We start from the raw sequence: 19,032 nt of genomic DNA, 5'->3' as shown, positions 1-19,032 counted from the left end.
TTGGAGTTTAATCACACACAGACTGACGGAATAAAGCCGGCAGTCTCATGATTAAAAGGTGCACGAAGGGATGTTAATATGATTCAAACAGATCCGTCAAGTCAGAAATGATTTAGATAAAGTAAAATGTCCGCAGAATGAATGAATTAAACACGAAGAACATCATCTGTTGGTTGGATCATAACAAAGCTCCGCAGCTGCCGGCAGGAAGGAGTTAACGTGTCGCTCAGACAGTTTTCACCTGCAGGGAAGCTTTTAACGAGCTCCTGCTCCACCTTGTCTCTGTAATTGTTCTTCCCCACATCGCCGAAGGCGAGGGTGGAGGCACATTCAGGTGCTTTACTCATACTTACAGACACTTTGGGGATCTGTACTCATGCAAAGGTTACAGACACTTTTACAGAGTTTTTTAGTGAACTCTCGCAGAGTTCGGACCCCCTGAGCTGCAGTTCGGTCGTCTCTCAGGTGGGATCCACAGTTTCCACCTGCATCACCGGCAGGAGTCGCATTTAACAGTTTCAGAGGCTGAAACTCTTTATTTGATAAAATTTAGCTTTTTTTTTTATTTAATCCTTCAAACAGACAGAAAGCTTCACACAGCGCAGCTGATTCAGGAGGAGGAGCATCAGAGAGGCTGCAGCTTACAGGAGGAGGTTCAACAAACTGAGACATAAACGTGCAGAATCAGTTGATTTTTCATCTAGGATGTGAAATATGTTTAATGTTTAAAAGTTCCGTGTGAGAAGGCTGAAAACTGCGTTAAAACCAGAGGATTCTGCAGCAGAATGAGCTCAGGAAAAGCTCTGAAAACCATTTTCAGTGATAATAGAACAGTTAGCAGCTGGTTGTTCTTACATGGGGGAGTTTCCTGATTATCAGCACCAATAAGGTCACGGATCCAAGTGGTTTTGGTTCCTAAACCCAACCAGGAGGCTGTGATACCTGAACAGACAGAGCTGCAGCGTTTGATGCTTTGTTGAGCAGAACCGACTTTAAAGACACCTCCTGTCCTCTCTGGGCCCAAACTAATGTAAGCCGGACCCTCAGAACCTTTGGTCTGCTCTTACAGCTCAGATCTGGACCGTCTGATGTCCAGTTTCTGATGAAACAGCCAATCTGTAAAGGCTTAACGCGTAGATTTACCAACATGAGCTCACAGCTGCCGTCCCGCAGGTGACGTGGTGGAGGACACGGTGAGGAAAGCCATGGGTGGAGGAGATGGAGACAAGAAGGAGCAGGAGAAGGAGGGAGGAGGCGGCTTCGGTGTCGGAGATGTGCTCTCATTGGCTGGAGGGAAGAAAGACGACAACCAGGGAGGGTTCGGTGTCGGAGACGCGCTCTCATTGGTCAGCGGAAACAAGGAGGGAGGAGGAGAAGGTGAGAAACGAGGAGAGTTTTTACAGACTTCAGTCAAAGAGACGATAACTACCTGTTGGTACAGCTGCTCCTGCTCAGGTCAAAGCTCAGGTTAACCGCAGGTTAGCAGCAGGTTAGCAGCAGGTTAGCCGCAGGTTAGCCGCAGGTTAGCAGCAGGTTAGCAGCAGGTTAGCCACAGGTTAGCAGCAAGTTAACTGAAGATTAGCAGCACGTTAGCAGCAGGTTAGAAGCAGGTTGACCGCAGGTTAGCCGCAGGTTAACAGCAGGTTAGAAGCAGGTTAACCGCAGGTTAGAAGCAGGTTAACCGCAGGTTAGCCGTAGGTTAACAGCAGGTTAGAAGCAGGTTAACCGCAGGTTAGCAGCAGGTTAACAGCAGGTTAGAAGCAGGTTAGCCGCAGGTTAGCCGCAGGTTAGCAGCAGGTTAGAAGCAGGTTAACCGCAGGTTAGCAGCAGGTTAACAGCAGGTTAGCAGCAGGTTAGCCGCAGGTTAGCAGCAGGTTAGCAGCAGGTTAGCCGCAGGTTAGCCGCAGGTTAGCAGCAGGTTAGCAGCAGGTTAGCCACAGGTTAGCAGCAAGTTAACTGAAGATTAGCAGCACGTTAGCAGCAGGTTAGAAGCAGGTTGACCGCAGGTTAGCCGCAGGTTAACAGCAGGTTAGAAGCAGGTTAACCGCAGGTTAGAAGCAGGTTAACCGCAGGTTAGCCGTAGGTTAACAGCAGGTTAGAAGCAGGTTAACCGCAGGTTAGCAGCAGGTTAACAGCAGGTTAGAAGCAGGTTAGCCGCAGGTTAGCCGCAGGTTAGCAGCAGGTTAGAAGCAGGTTAACCGCAGGTTAGCAGCAGGTTAACAGCAGGTTAGCAGCAGGTTAGCCGCAGGTTAGCAGCAGGTTAACAGCAGGTTAGCAGCAGGTTAGCCACAGGTTAGCAGCAAGTTAACTGAAGATTAGCAGCACGTTAGCAGCATGTTAGCAGCAGGTTAGAAGCAGGTTGACCGCAGGTTAGCCGCAGGTTAACAGCAGGTTAGAAGCAGGTTAACCGCAGGTTAGAAGCAGGTTAACCGCAGGTTAGCCGTAGGTTAACAGCAGGTTAGAAGCAGGTTAACCGCAGGTTAGCAGCAGGTTAACAGCAGGTTAGAAGCAGGTTAGCCGCAGGTTAGCCGCAGGTTAGCAGCAGGTTAGCAGCAGGTTAGAAGCAGGTTAACCGCAGGTTAGCAGCAGGTTAACAGCAGGTTAGCAGCAGGTTAGCCGCAGGTTAGCAGCAGGTTAACAGCAGGTTAGAAGCAGGTTAACCACAGGTTAGCCGCAGGTTAGCAGCAGGTTAGAAGCAGGTTAACCACAGGTTAGCCGCAGGTTAGCCGCAGGTTAGCAGCAGGTTAGTCGCAGGTTAGCCGCAGGTTAACAGCAGGTTAGAAGCAGGTTAACCGCAGGTTAGCCGCAGGTTAACAGCAGTTTAGAAGCAGGTTAACCGCAGGTTAGCCGCAGGTTAGAAGCAGGTTAACACCGCAGGTTAGCAGCAGGTTAACCGCAGGTTAGCTGTAATTTACCCAAAGTGCTGCTCAGCAGCAGCGCGGCAGAAGCAGACCGGTCTGATGTTCTCCTCTTCTCGTGTCCTCAGGGCTGGACGTGAAAAACGCTCTTGGAGGACTGTTTAAGTAGAAACCAGCAGAACCCAGCAGAACCGAGCAGAACCCAGCAGAACCCAGCAGAACCCAGCAGAACTAAGCAGAACGAGTCTTCTTCAGCCTCATCAAACCTGCGACCTCCTCAGCAGACTCAGATCCACTCAGGATTCACAGCTGTTTCCTTCCTCTGTGTTTTAGGGCTTCATGGAAGTTTAGATATAATGTTTCAGAGGGAATGATGCAACTGTTTTATATTTTCTGTTCAACGTTTAACTCATTAAAATTGTCTCTGTTTCAGTTCGATTTCATTAATCCATAAATAAAAGTTATTTAAAGGAGCTGCTGTTGGTTCAACATCTGCTGAGAAAATAAACAATAAACAATAAATGTTCATGATCAATGAAATTAAATATGACTCCTGAATGAATGAAAAGAATCACACACACACACACACACACACTGAGTGTATATATATTAAATTATATTAAAGCCAATTTAATAGAGTTTTAATTAAAGTTCATTTTCAACATCTACATGAATATTAAAGTCACTGCACTGACTTTATCTTAAGTCACTTTGGATAAAAGCTAAATACTTAAACACTGCAGACTTTTTCTGTGCTCAGCACGAACTAAAATGTATTTTTTACCCCTAACTGTGATAGAAACAGTTCAGACAGAAACTCAGAATCAGCTGGACGACACACAGCAGCAAAGGTTTTGGGACGATAACAGCCGGCTGAACATTTCACCTCCTGCTGGTTTCTGTCAGGCGGCTCACAGCTCATTTGTTCTTCTGCAGAGCAACAAAAAGCTTCTGTAGGTTTCCACGCAGGTGGAGTCCTCTGAGAGGGCGTGGCAGCTCCACCTGTGAGGGAAACCGTGATTTAAACTGATTATACTGCTGAAACCTTCACGGCTCTTTGTAACATTTCACCAGATTTGATCAGAATCAAAACCCCCAAACTTCTTATTTTAAAGGAAAAGACTCCACCTGCTCACCTGGATTTACCTGGATTTACCTGAGCAGCGTTGTGTGTCACAGTTTCACGGTGAGTCATGTTTCTTTCCTTTGAAAGGGAAGAACGAGTCTCACCTCACACACCCAGAGATTTATTCTCACCTGCCTGCAGTCAGAACTCAGGGCTGAGCTGCCCCCTCTCTTAATTCAACCACTAAATCCTGTTGTTGTGAACGACCCGTTTGAATAAAGTTTTACTGAGAGGCAGGTGGAACAGGTCGGGCCTGTCTGCGGACACACCTGATTCCTCCACCAGTAACCGGGTCACCTGAGGGGCGTCGCCAGCTTCAGTCTCACCTTCAGCGGCTGAGGAACACACAGCGAAGGCCGTCCTCACGGGAAAACACACAGAGATGGACAAGCTGGCTCGGATGGTTGGGGACAAAGTGGGTGAGTAAAAGCTGGAAGTCTTTTACTTTAAATGTTGCTCTGATGCAGCCTGAGAGGAAGCTGGGCAGCGTTCACACACCTGAGTCACATGTTCCATCAGAGGCTCTGTGGATCCTGGGGTTTCAGTTCTAAATCACAGCAAATATCATCTCAGGGTCTTTCAAAGATAAAGTCCAGTTCAAGCGTTCTGCAGCCTGATCGCATGGATTTGGAATGATTTGGAATGAATAAATAGATCAAGAAAGTTATAAATAAATAAAAACCAGGAAATATCCTTTAAAAACAACGAATGAAACAGCAGATAAATGCCCAGGTTAACAGAAACTGAGATGGAATCATTTCACATTACATCCAGCTGTTATTGCATGAATTAATGTAATTTTTAGTGGAATTATTCATTAATCAAACCTTTCATACATATTTGTATTGATTCTGGATGATAATTTTCTGATCTTCATAGAAACTACCAATAATTACGTTAAAAGAACTTCTGGCGCATGTTAAGGATAAAAGCAGCATCCCTGAAGGTGAAAATGAGTGTTTTTCAGCCATAAATGTGATCTTTTTCTGAACCCAAACAGCTAATTAACAGCTGAGAATGACGACTGATGCTGAAACTTTCAGGAGTTGGATTTAAACCGCTTGTTTGGGCATTAATTTCCAGAACAATCTGACCCTTTATGTTACATCTGAAGACGTCTTAAACAAAGATAGTTGGATAATTAGCCTTCTTTCATGTCCAAATACTGAGTCAATGAGCTGTGACCGGATACGTTTAACTGGATTCGGGTCCAGATGTGAGGACGAAGCAGGACGTGGATAGGAACTAAATCAGAGAACATGTTCCTCACACAACCTTCGTAACCAGGTTTTTCCTCTGTTTGCGGTGCAGGAGACATGGTGGAGGACGCAGTGAAGAACGCTCTGGGTATCGAGGACAAAGACGAGGACGACAAGAAAGGAGGAGGCTTCATGTCGTTCTTTGGAGGCGACAAGAAGGAGGAGGAGAAGGAGAAAGAGAAGGGAGGAATGTTCTCGTTTGGAGACGACAAGAAGAAGGAGGAAGAAAAAGGAGGATTCTTCTCCAAGATATTCGACAAAGACGATGATGATGAAGACAAGGGAAAGCCGAAGAAATCAGGATTCCACGGTCTGTTCGCTGAGGGGGAGGGAGCTGCTGGAGCAGGTGGAGGAGCTGCTGGAGCAGGTGGAGGAGCTGCTGGAGCAGGTGGAGGAGCTGCTGGAGCAGGTGGAGGAGCTGCTGGAGCAGGTGGAGGAGGAAACAAAGGTGTGGCTGTGAATGATGGAGGTACGTACAAAGAGATCCTCAGACTGTTTAAAACAGTAACTGAAGGGATAAAATCAGGACTTACTGCAGAGTTTCCATCCAGATGTGCAGCAGAAACCTTCTTCTAACATTCCTCTTTAGAGTTTCTTCACAGTCAGCCGATAACAGGCGGTTCGGATCTTTCTTTAACTCTCAGAATAATCGCATTAAATCAGCGTTTCACACATCATTTGCTGCTTCTTCCTCCTGAAACGATCAGCTGAGCTGCAGCACATTCAGCTCTGACAGTTGGGAGGAAATAACGTCCATAAAATCAGAGTAAATATTCTCTGACACACGGTTCCAGACTGATTTAATGTTCTGATCTGTGTCAGATCAGCAGAACGGATCTGTGGGCAGATCAGGACGATAGAAAAACACTTAGAACCCGTTCAGCACTAAGTTCTGGTCCAAAGGGCCGACTCAGTGAAGCCAGTTTCCTCCTGAACCAAACTGATAAAAACTAACGGTCGTCTTCTCTTTGTCTCAGATCTGCTCGACGACCTGTTTGATGTGGCAGAAGAAACCTCGAAAGGAAATTAAGACGACTGCAGACCCAAAAGATGCATCCTGAACTCTGGTGCTGCTGGAGACTCGGCCCGGTCCCACATGTCCTAACTGCTGATCTCCCTTTTTTATATTAAAAATGTTCCTGAACACCTGCAACAAACTTTCTGTTGTTAGATTAATCCGTTTTAGTCTGAAAGAAGTTGCTCTACGCTCCCTACAGGTCGGCTACAGGCCTGATCAGGCTCCGCCCACCTTCTACATCATGCCTGCTTCTGATTGGACACAAAGTTTTCTAAGTAACTTAGAAATACCTGTTGGGTCAGACACTGGTGGGCAGTTGATTTATTGAACAAAAGTTTGTACTAAAAATATTTAATGTTTTAAGCGTAAGTTTGGTCCAGCCTAGCTTAAGAGCCTAGCTTAAGAGCCTAGCTTAAGAGCCTAGCTTAGCACAAAGACCGGAGGCATTTGGAGACACTTGGTGTCACTTCCTGCTTTCCTGATGATGTAAACACATCTGTGCAGCTCACAGCTGGGATCTGAAGGCTTCAACAACTCAGGAAGAAATCAAATGTTTCTATAAAGAATTATAAAGAACACAGTTAGCATATTTATGCATTTAGCTTTTATCCACAGCGACGTACAAATGAAGCTATAACAAGCTAACAGACTCCATAGACTCCATCTGTTAGAGGTGACAGCAGAGCAGAAAAGGTGAAGCTATTGATGCTAATGGCTAATTTCACTTTAAAGGGGTGTAAATGGCTCATTTTCAGCTCTAAATAAATCCTTTTTCTTTACACGTTGGTCCTTCCCACAGTTCTACATTTCACTGGTTCTTACTGAGATTCCTTTAATCATTTAGCTGATGCTAATAAAACAGGACACCATTAGCTAAATGAGATTTAGATGAGGAGCCAGCTTCATGTTAGAAAAAGATCCGCCCTGATGGAATAATTTACGCTCTGAATGTCCCTGTTGCTTTGCACATATTCAAATGTTCAGCAGCAGGAAGCAGCAGCTCCAGGTAAAGAGAGGCTTCAGAGGCTTTGTTATCAGGTTTGGTTTCCATTGTTCGGTAGATTTGGTCGTAGCTGCTGAACCGGCTGCCCCCCCACGCCCCTGCTTCTGTGGGATCTGCATGAAATTTGATCTTTTCTTGATTTGAGACTCGTGTCACATCAGAAAAGGTTGATGGAAACAGTTTAATAAAAAAAGTTACTGCCCTTTTGTGCTGTTTTTGTCTTTTTTTTTCTTATTTTTTTCCCCCCTGGAGGATAAACATGAAAGAATAATGAATAATGAACGAGTCTGAGGGACTAAATCAGAGTGAAAACATCACAGATAAACAATCTGGACAGGATTTCTGGTTTTATTGACAATGTTTGGTTGGCTCCGCCCACTTCAGCCTCTGCAGGGAATGAATCAAAGTCTGAAAAGAGTTGCTGTGTTTTGACCGACTCCTTCCAGCTCCTGACAGAAAGAAGCTTCACACAGCAGCAGGTTCCTGAAGCTGCAGCAGCGTGAAGTCCCGGCTGATGGGGACGCTGTTCTCGTCGCACAGGAAGCAGCTCCGGACGGTGATGACGAAGGTTTTCCTGGGGAGGGAGAGGAGGGCGTGGAGCCGCCCTGCTGCCACCTGGATCAGCTTCATCTGCGAGCCTGGAGCTGAGGGCGGCAGTAAAAACAGTTAGCTGTGAATTAGCAGTTAGCTGTGAAGTCAAGACGTGGCGTCCACTGAAAAACAAAGGCTGACGCTGCTTCTGGAGCCCGGTTCTAGCAGTTAGCAGTTAGCTGTGAGTTAGCAGTTAGCAGCGTCCACTGAAAAACACCAAAACAAAGGCTGACGCTGCTTCTGGAGCCCTGTTCTAGCAGTTAGCAGTTAGCTGTGAGTTAGCAGTTAGCAGCGTCCACTGAAAAACACCAAAACAAAGGCTGACGCTGCTTCTGGAGCCCTGTTCTAGCAGTTAGCAGTTAGCTGTGAGTTAGCAGTTAGCAGCGTCCACTGAAAAACACCAAAACAAAGGCTGACGCTGCTTCTGGAGCCCTGTTCTAGCAGTTAGCAGTTAGCTGTGAGTTAGCAGTTAGCAGCGTCCACTGAAAAACACCAAAACAAAGGCTGACGCTGCTTCTGGAGCCCTGTTCTAGCAGTTAGCAGTTAGCTGTGAGTTAGCAGTTAGCTGTGAAGTCAAGACGTGGCGTCCACTGAAAAACAAAGGCTGACGCAGCTTCTGGAGCCCGGTTCTGCTCAGGAACCTCCTCTGGTTCTGGTTCTGCCCTGTAAACAAGGCAGTGTCAGTCCAGACTGTTCTCATTGGTGGTTCATGCTCAGTTTGCTGAGCTCAGAAGAAGCTGCACATGTCAGCGTTTTGACTGAATTATGAGGATTTTAGTCCAAAACCTCACTTTCTTTCCACTGACTCCATCACAGGTGTCTATTGATCCCAGAGGGAAACAGGTTAGCAGTTAGCTGTAAGTTAGCAGTTAGCTGTGAGTTAGCAGTTAGCTGTGAGTTAGCAGTTAGCTGTAAGTTAGCTGTAAGTTAGCAGTTAGCTGTAAGTTAGCAGTTAGCTGTGAGTTAGCAGTTAGCTGTGAGTTAGCAGTTAGCTGTGAGTTAGCTGTAAGTTAGCAGTTAGCTGTGAGTTAGCAGTTAGCTGTAAGTTAGCTGTAAGTTAGCAGTTAGCTGTGAGTTAGCTGTAAGTTAGCAGTTAGCTGTGAGTTAGCAGTTAGCTGTGAGTTAGCTGTGAGTTAGCAGTTAGCTGTGAGTTGTGAGTCAGCAGTTAGCTGTGAGTTAGCAGTTAGCTGTAAGTTAGCAGTTAGCTGTGAGTTAGCAGTTAGCTGTAAGTTAGCAGTTAGCTGTGAGTTAGCAGTTAGCTGTAAGTTAACAGTTAGCTGTAAGTTAGCAGTTAGCTGTGAGTTAGCAGTTAGCTGTAAGTTAGCAGTTAGCTGTAAGTTAGCAGCAGATGCTGGCTTCATCCATCCAGAAGGGCGGGGCTTAGCAGAGGCTGCATGGAGCAAGTCTCCGACAGAACAACCTCAAACTGTGGCCGTTTAAAGTCGCTCTGACAGTGAGGAAGTAACAGTAACTCTGCTGTTTACTTCCTGTTTTCCTGATGATGTAAACCCATCTGTGCAGCCGACAGCCTCACCTGAGCTCCGCTGGAGTCTGTCGGGCGCAGCGTCGAGGATCTTCTGCAGGGGAACCGGAGGAACCTGGACGCACAGGTGAGCGCAGCCCTGGCCTCTCACTGACAGCACACCTGGCCTGAGGAGCACACACACATGCTGTCATGATCTGCAGGTGAAGGAGGAGGAAAACATCGGCCGTAGTGATGATGTCACCTGTAGAAGCGGCGCACGGCGGTGTGCGGCAGGCAGGGGTAACAGGGGCTGTAAATGCCGTTGACGTCGGTTTCGAGCTCAGCGGAGCAGCGAGCGCAGCCTGTGTAGGTGATGTCACCGCTCAGCGCCGCCACGATACCGTCGAGCGGCGTGGAGCTGTCCAGGACGGGCTGAGGTGCATCCTGGGAGGGTGGAGAGTCCTGGAAGTGGAAGGTGAGGACCTGGACTCTCAGCTCCACCTCACCTGCAGCAGAAAGGAACTTCATGTCATGTAAAAGCCTTTTTCAGGTTCTGTCAGCAGCGTGCGGTTCTGGTTCTGGTTCTGGTTCACCGGGCCCTGACTCACCGCTGTACTTCTGGGACAGCAGCGTCTCCACATCCAGCTCCAGGGGGCCGCTGCCTCCCCTCTGACCCTGTCCGGTTCGGTTGAAGTCGAGCGCCCGGCGGTCGGTTGGGTCCAGAGCCCGGTGGGAGCTCCAGGGGGTGGAGTGCAGCTCTGGGAGGTCAGAGGTCAACCCCTCCCTGACCAGGAGGACGTGGAAGTCCCACACAGCCGCTGAGGGATACAGAGATAGTCACGTGACCGGCCTCAGGACAGGAAGTGAAATCACCCGTTTTCTAAAAGATCCTTTTTAACATCTTCTCCAACATCATATTATGAGGAAATGTGTGTTTGAACTGTTAAAAATATGTTTATTTGTTTAAGGAGACATAAACGCAGAAATTCAGATGATGTTATTGGGATTAAAGGAACTGCATTCGGCTGGTTTAAGTCATATTTATCTGATAGATTCCAGTTTGTTCTTGTAAATGAAGAATCTTCCTCACACACCAGAGTAAGTCATGGAGTTCCTCAGGGTTCTGTGCTTGGACCAATTCTTTTTACTTTATACATGCTTCCATTAGGAAACATTATCAGACAGCATGGCATAAAGTTCCATTGCTATGCTGATGATACTCAGCTGTACTTATCTATGAAACCAGATGAAACCTACAGGTTGGTCAGACTACAAGCCTGTCTTAAAGACATAAAGACCTGGATGACTCAGAACTGTCTGCTTATAAATTCAGACAAACTGAAGTTGTTCTCTTTGGACCTGAGCGCTTCAGGGAGAAATTATCTAGTTATATAGTTACTCTAGATGGTATTTCCTTGGCTTCTAGTCCTATAGAGAGGAACCTTGGAGTTATTTCTGACCAGGATCTGTCCTCTGACTCTCATATAAAACAGGTTTCTGCCTTCTTTCACCTTCGTAATAAATCAGGACCATCCTGTCTCAGGGTGATGCAGAGAAACTGCTCCATGCATCTGTTCCTTCAGGACTGAACTACTGTAATTCCTTATTATTGTTCTGTCCTACAGATTCTCTGAAAAACCTCCAGCTGATCCAAAACCCTGCAGCCAGAGTTCTGATGAGATCTAACAGCAGAGATCATGTTTCTCCAGTTTTAGCTTCTCTTCATTGGCTCCCTGTTGAATTCAGAATAGAATTTAAGATTCCTGCACCATAGACTGTTAGCTTTACACTAACATTTGAAACATTCCTGGTTAATCAAAGGAAAAAAGCTAAATAAATAAATGACGGACAGGTGTGGTTCACCTGGAAATGTCAACAGGTCACGTGACTCAAGATAATTGATCTAATAAACTTTCTGTCAAGAATTTAACACGTTTGTTCAGACATCCTATTAGCTTTTGTGTGAGTGTGTGTGTGTGTATACATCTGTCTCTCTTGAAGCGAGGAAGCCAATCCACAGCTGCTCCCCACAGCAACAGCACCCCCTGCTGGCCGTTCGGCTGCTCCACAGAGAGAACCGCCTTCATCTGAACTGCAGACCTGCTGCGAGACTCTGCCTCACTCCGCCACTCTGACACACACACACACACACACACACACACACACACACACACACACACACACACACACACACACACACACACACACACACACACACACACACACACACACACACACACACACACACACACACACACACTCACACACACACACACACACACACACACACACACACACACACACACACACACACACACACACACACACACACGTCTGGTTTATATGAACAACATCTACAGAACTTAGCATGATAGCACAACATCAATGCTACAGCATCTCAGCAGAAAGCAGCCAGTTCACATATCGACTTCACTGAGCGAAACAAACACAAGGGAACATTTCATGTTAGCATTTTAATGGAAATCAGGCGGCTTGTTAGCTGAGAATGAAGCTAGGAGAGAACAGAAGGGAGCTAGCAGAGAACTGAAGGAAGCTAGCGGAGAACAGAAGGAAGCTAGCAGAGAACTGAAGGAAGCTAGCAGAGAACAGAAGGAAGCTAGCGGAGAACAGAAGGAAGCTAGCAGAGAACTGAAGGAAGCTAGCGGAGAACAGAAGGAAGCTAGCAGAGAACTGAAGGAAGCTAGCAGAGAACAGAAGGAAGCTAGCGGAGAACAGAAGGAAGCTAGCAGAGAACAGAAGGAAGCTAGCAGAGAACTGAAGGAAGCTAGCAGAGAACAGAAGGAAGCTAGCAGAGAACAGAAGGAAGCTAGCGGAGAACAGAAGGAAGCTAGCAGAGAACAGAAGGAAGCTAGCAGAGAACTGAAGGAAGCTAGCAGAGAACAGAAGTATTAAAAACTTGACTGAAAAAAAGCAAATCATAATTTCATCAGCAAAAATATGAAAAAGCACAATAAGACAAACTAAACAGGATGTCACATGATGTAAATATGACGTCTGATCATTGGTGTGACACGGGCAGAGGGTTATGGTTATGGAGAGGATGGCGCCCTGTTCAGCGGGCCTGATGAGGACCAGGCATCAGAACGGACCGCCGGGTCGTTTCTGACTGACGAGTTTCATCTAAACCTGTAAACTTGACTCGATTAAACTCATGTTCTGACCCTCGCCGTGTTAGACTGCCCCGCCCCACACCAGAAGGCGTGTTATAGCTCCGCCCACTGTGTCACGGACTCACCTGGACTTATGTGTGTGTGCGTGATGCGCAGCAGGGCGTGAACCAGGGTGTTCACCTGCAGCGCCCTCAGGGTGGCGTAGGGGAGTCGGCTCAGGTCCTGCGGACAGCGATGGGGCAGAGATACCAACAGGGGGCGCCGTTCCCGAACGAAACTGCACAAAATGCTGAGCGAGCGAGCATTAACGTGCTGGGTGACTAAACAAAGAGAGACAGACAGGTAAGTAAGTGAGCTGGCACACCTGAGCTGAGGAGGCTCCTGATTGGTCATACCTGGCGGGGTGGAGGCGTGTCCCAGGTTGAGCAGTTTGCTGCTGAAGGTGGACTGAAGCACTGTCTCTCCTCTCCACCTGTCTTCACTCACCTGCAGCCCTGGTCCCAGACAACACAAACACACCTGTCAGCAACCAGAACCGGTCGACCAACAGGTAAACCAACCGGTAAACCAACAGGTAAACCAACAGGTCAACCAACAGGTAAACCAACAGGTAAACCAGCAGGTAAACCAACCGGTAAACCAACAGGTAAACCAGAACCGGTAAACCAACAGGTAAACCAACAGGTAAACCAACCGGTAAACCAACCGGTAAACCAACAGGTAAACCAGAACTGATCAACCAACCGGTAAACCAACAGGTAAACCAACCGGTAAACCAACAGGTCAACCAACAGGTAAACCAACAGGTAAACCAACAGGTAAACCAGCAGGTAAACCAACCGGTAAACCAACAGGTAAACCAACAGGTAAACCAACCGGTCAACCAACAGGTAAACCAACAGGTCAACCAACAGGTAAACCAACCGGTAAACCAACAGGTAAACCAACAGGTAAACCAGCAGGTAAACCAACCGGTAAACCAACAGGTCAACCAACAGGTAAACCAACAGGTCAACCAACAGGTAAACCAACAGGTAAACCAGCAGGTAAACCAACAGGTAAATCAACCGGTAAACCAACCAGTAAACCAACCGGTCAACCAACCGGTCAACCAACAGGTAAACCAACCGGTCAACCAACCGGTCAACCAACAGGTAAACCAACCGGTAAACCAACGGGTAAACCAACGGGTAAACCAACAGGTAAACCAACGGGTAAACCAACCGGTAAACCAACAGGTAAACCAACGGGTAAACCAACAGGTAAACCAGCAGGTAAACCAACCGGTAAACCAGCAGGTAAACCAACGGGTAAACCAACAGGTAAACCAACAGGTAAACCAGCAGGTAAACCAACCGGTAAACCAACAGGTAAACCAGCAGGTAAACCAGCCAGCTGCGTACCTGTGATCAGCAGGATGTCTCCAGGACTAACAGTCAGCGCCCAGAATGCCGCCCGCCGCCACAGCACCACCTTCATTTCAACGTTTGACTGGTCCATCACCACAATGGACGCCAGAGGGAGGCAGCGGCCCGCTGACGGCCCCGACTTCACCTTCAACCATCAAACACCCGTCAGACCTTTGGAGGAAGCTGTTCTCCAGCCACAGGTGTAAGATTCAACATCTGGACTCACCTTGACCTCCTTCAGGTGACACGGATGAACCACAGCCACCAGGACGGAGCACCGCAGCCCCGCCTTGTCGCACCTGGACAGAGGTGTGGTGCGACTCCCGGGCGTGTCTGAGGCTGCTGTCCTGGGGTCCTCAGGGAGCCGAGCTCTCTTGCTGCTGGGGGGCTTTGTGGGGGGGTCGTGGCCAGTTGTGGATTCCTGAGAACAGAGGACGCCATCCGTGGTGGCCTGGAGGACGACCCCACCTTCCTCCGCCCTCGGGCTTGGACAGGTGTGGCTGAAGAGCTCAGCGGAGGCTCCAGGTGACGGGGTCACAGGGCTGAAGAGCTCTGGGGTGCTGGAGCAGACGGATGGAGGTGTTTGGGTGTGTTTGGGCGGGGTTTTCTCAGGGCTGGCAGCTGATTGGACACCGTATCTACCTTTCAGGATCAAGGCCTGACTTAGAGTCCAGGTGCTCAGGTAATGAGTCCGAGGGGACAGAAGAGGGACGGCAGGGGACTCAGGTCCAGGTTTTTCTGGTTCAGCTGCTGGGAAACAGCTGTCCAGATACTCATGAACTGAGGCCGAACACTGATCTTCCTCAGCTTCCTCAGTCCTGTTCGCTTCGTTTTTAGAAGTTTCTTTGGTCCAGTCAGACTCTTCTGCCTCCTCATCCTCAGCGTTTGCGCTGGATGATCTCGCTTCTTTCGCAGGCTCATCTGAAAGAGTGTGGAAACACTGCTTTATACATCAGTTCAGTTAAAAACAGAAAACCTTCTCATGTGGTTAACAGCTGGTTAGTTTAACTCATTAATGGATGATCAGGGGCCCAGAGAGTCAGGGGCCTCCTGACCTTCATCTGCGGAGTATCTGACTGAAAGACATTTGGACTCAATCCATCCATCCAATCATCCATCATCTTCCTCTTATCTGAGGTCTCAGAACCAGCAGGTCCAGCAGGGAAACCCATCCATCCCTCTCCAGCTCCTCCTGGGGATCCCGAGGCGTTCCCAGGTCAGATGGGATCTATAATCCCTCCAGAGAGTTCTGGTTCTGACCCGGGGCCTCCTCCCAGGAGGCATCAAAACCAGATGAAGCACCTCAGCTGACTCCGAGCTCCCCCCCGCATGGTGGAGCTCCTCCCCCCTGATGATGGAGCTCCTCCCCCTGGATGGTGGAGCCCCTCCCCCTGGATGCTGAAGCCCCTCCCCTGGACGCTGAAGCTCCGCCCCCGGATACTGAAGCCCCTCCCCTATCTCTAAGGCTGAGCCCCGCCCCCCTCTGAAGGAAACTCATTTCAGCCGCTTGTATCCAGGACCTCATTCTTTGGGTCAGAACCCAGATCTGTGAGCTCAGGTGAGGGTTGGAACAAAGATGGAGCAGGAACCTGAAAGCTTCTCCTTCCGGCTCAGCTCCCTCTTCACCAAACGGACCTCCATTAGGTCCCTGAACGCCTCACCTGTTGCCACCCTGAGGCGGCCCTCCCTCCAGGTGAGCTCCAGTTGTTTCCATTCATTAGGGGGACGATCCACTCCCTCCTTCCCGGCTTCAGGCTCCAAAGGTGGGGCAGAGGGCAAAGAAGGAGCCCCGAGGAAGACGTGGATCTTTGGGCGCTCAGACATGACGCCTGCAGAGAGATACAAACAGGCGGCGATTCAGGACAGAATATGAGTCCACAGGGTCGGATCTGAGCTGTGACATGTGTGGGGGGGGGGGGTTACATTTAACCTGATCGCAAAGATATTCAAATATGTTGGTCTGAATGCTGTTAAAACTGATGAAAAATGCACCAAACTGATCCTGACTGGCTCATAAAGTTAGTTTGTGATTCATTGTGAACGTCATCAGAAGGAGAAAAGAGAGGATTTAATATCTTTAAAGCAACTTAAAAAGAAGTTTAAGATGCTGCCACATCATCACACATTAAATAAACTGCAATTATCTGTTTTTTTCCTCACATTTCAACAATAAATCCTCATTAAACTGATGTGAAACATCTAGGTAATTATCGTAATATTTACTTTTAACTGTTTTAGAGACAGAATAAAACAGATTTTAAGTAAATTATACATCACTGGTGACCTTTAGGATTTTCTCACGACTTTTAACACAGTTTTATTGTAAAGGAAAGTGAGTTTCGGGCTTATTAAACGCTTCCAGGACCTGCAGACAGGAGGTGGACGGCGTGATGAGTCTGTCTGGGTTTCTGTCGCTGCAGGTAGGAAACGAGTTGTTAACGCTGAGGTTACACAACCATGACTGAGCAGGATCAGACGTGTGGATCCATGGTAAGGATGCGGTTTGTTTCACAGCTGGGAACAATAAGGAGGCCATAAACTCTCCTGCAGCAGCTCCACCAATCAGAGGCCGGACGCTGGGGGAGGTGGCGGCCTGCTGACATCACAGCAGGTCAGGGCTGCTGTTCCCAGTGTGACCTGGTGGTGGCAGCGCTCTGAACAGCTGGTTACCTGTTAACGCAAACAGCTGATCAGCCAATCAGCAATCGGCATGTGGAGGTGCTGCTGAAGTTCAAACCGAGCATCAGATGGGGAAGAAAGCGGATTTAAGTGGCTTTAAAGATGGCTGCTGGTGCCAGACGGGCTGGTCTGAGTATGTCAGAAACAGCTGATCTGCTGGGATTTTCACCCGAACAGAGAAGGGTCCAAAAGAGAGAAAATGTCCAGTGAAAAAGCCTCTGATGTGAGAGGTCAGAGGAGAATGGGCCGACTGGTTCCAGGTGACAGGAAGGCAACGGGAACTCCAAGAAGCACTCGATCCAACCATCTCTGAAGGCACCACAGGTGGAACCCTGAAGAAGATGGGCTGCAGCAGCAGGAGACCCCACCGGGTGCCGCTCAGTCCAAGCTGAGACCAGTTCACACCAGAACCGGACAAGAGAAGGTTGGAAAAAGGTTGCCTGGTCTGAGTCTCCATTTCAGCCGAATTACCGACGGAAAAGTTACATTTCTGCTAGTTCCAGCTGCGAGTACCGGGTTGATTTAATAACTTATTTCAGTTATTAACCGGTTAATAACTGAAATTTAACGTTTTAACGCAAAATAAGCTTTTTAGGCAAGATTAACGTATAGAACGATGTTTAATAAATATGACAAATTTAACACGTTAATGGAGCTACACATAAATATGTGTCTATATTTACCATTAATTTTAACAGACCTTGTATATACGTATATTTCTGTGTCCATCCCTATGAGCAGCGCTCCATCTTCTGAAGATGGCTGCCTCCAGCAGGATAAGGCACCATCTCAAACATCTCGAGCATCGGTTCTCTGGACTCCAACGGCCTCCACACTCACCAGATCTCAGTCCAACAGAGCAGCTTTGGGATGTGGCGGAACGGCAGCTTCATAGTTGCACAGCAACTGCGTGATGCTATCATGTCAATATGGACCAAAATATCATGTCTATATCTGAACCAGAACCCCTGGATGACCAGCGAGGTCCGACTTCTCATCAGAGACTTCAGGGAACCGGGAACCACGGAAATGTGTAAGAGGAAGATTGAGGAGGATCCCAGCAAGGTGAGGCGGGGTATCCAGCACATGACCAACCACAGGTAACAACACGTCACTTTAGAGGAACTTCCCAGCTTCTTCGCTTGCTTTGAGGAAAAGAAGAACCAGGTCCGGATCTGTTATTTCCCCTTGTCCCAAGCCACCATCCCAGCTGGGGAAGCACCGATCCGATATTTGGATCGGACATCGGTACCAAGATTAGTTACAATGGGCCGATTCATATCCCCCTTGTCGTGTCCAGCATTCATTCAAGGCCTCTAGTGGTGCCCCCTCTAGTGGTGAAAACATTAAGTTGGGACTACCTCTGATTTTTGTTGTTTTTACCAAGTCAGAGAAGCTGCTGTTTAGTTCAGATGCTTTTGTGATGAATGTTTAATTCCCATTTGCACTAAACTATATAAAGAGCCGATTGCTATTTATTTTGAAAGTCCAACCAAGCTAATGAAGCTATTGTTTTTTTTCTATCAATATTTCAGAAAGTTTAAGTTTTCAAGCTCCTTTATTATTTAATATTTAGTTTTACATTGGATTTTGAATCCCTAATTGCACTGAACCAGTTACACTTGTTATATTTTTATGGTTAAGATTGTTTGCACAATTATTAAATAAATAAGTAATTCAGTATATTTATGTGTTTATTTGTTTGTTTTTTTTTAAATAGGAAAGAAATGTTTAAGTCAAGTCTGATGTTGCCTTAGAATGATCCCAGTCTTTTCCACACAATGAAACTTACCGTTTGTTACCATAATTCTGACCTGTTTTTCTGTATCGTATCGTATCGTATCGTATCGGTAAGACTGAAAATATCGTATCGTATCGTATCGTATCGGCATCGGTAAGACTAAAGAAATCGGATTGTATCGGGAGGCAAAGAAATCTGGATCGGCCTAATCTCAGCCTGCCTAAAATCAGCCATCTTCGTCCTAAAGCACCAACCCACTGCAGCCTGAACAACTTCAGGTCGATGACCTCACATCACCTGGAGAGGCAGGTGTCTCAGCACATCAGGACCGCCTCCCCCCACAGTTTGTGGGTAGGTAATATGTGAGATCTCCAGCTGTTTAACTCACAGTTTTATACATTTTTCTTCTATTAATACACCAACTTTTCAGCCCAAACTCAAAGGTTTTGATGCAGAGATAAATAATGTCCCTAAAAGGCCAAAAACCAACGGATGGAAAAGCTGCTTAAAAGATCAGGGGCCACATTATTTATAACCCTCCCAGAACAAAGAGGGACAAAACTGTAAGAAGTTCGGTTTTACCCCAACGAAACGTTTGCTTCACATGGAACGGAGAGCTGTGAGAGGCAGACGCATGACCATCAGCTCTAAGTTTAGAAAAGGAGACATTTAACACCCGTTAATTACACCACAGGCTGCTTTCTAATCTGACTCTTATTTTTAGAAGAAACAAATTCCTGCTGCTTCACTCT

General features: G+C 47.4%; 1 protein-coding gene across 1 annotated transcript; it reads right to left on the bottom strand.

The window, feature by feature from the left end:
* Positions 1-7,612: 7,612 nt before the first annotated feature.
* shld2 (shieldin complex subunit 2) lies at positions 7,613-15,709 on the bottom strand. The gene is made up of 10 exons (XM_072390457.1): positions 15,522-15,709; positions 14,087-14,781; positions 13,855-14,005; positions 12,847-12,945; positions 12,577-12,771; positions 11,305-11,451; positions 9,929-10,138; positions 9,583-9,826; positions 9,390-9,505; positions 7,613-7,908 (listed from the first exon to the last, which is right to left on the bottom strand). The coding sequence occupies exons 1-10, from the start codon at positions 15,682-15,684 to the stop codon at positions 7,730-7,732; spliced, it is 2,199 nt and encodes a 732-aa protein (XP_072246558.1). The 5' UTR covers positions 15,685-15,709; the 3' UTR covers positions 7,613-7,729.
* Between the last annotated feature and the right edge of the window lie 3,323 nt (positions 15,710-19,032).

The sequence above is a fragment of the Leuresthes tenuis genome, unplaced genomic scaffold (assembly GCF_036924035.1).
Source record: "Leuresthes tenuis unplaced genomic scaffold, fLeuTen1.0.hap1 SCAF_8, whole genome shotgun sequence".
Classification (NCBI taxonomy): domain Eukaryota; kingdom Metazoa; phylum Chordata; class Actinopteri; order Atheriniformes; family Atherinopsidae; genus Leuresthes; species Leuresthes tenuis.
This window is presented reverse-complemented; position numbering and strand designations above follow the sequence as displayed.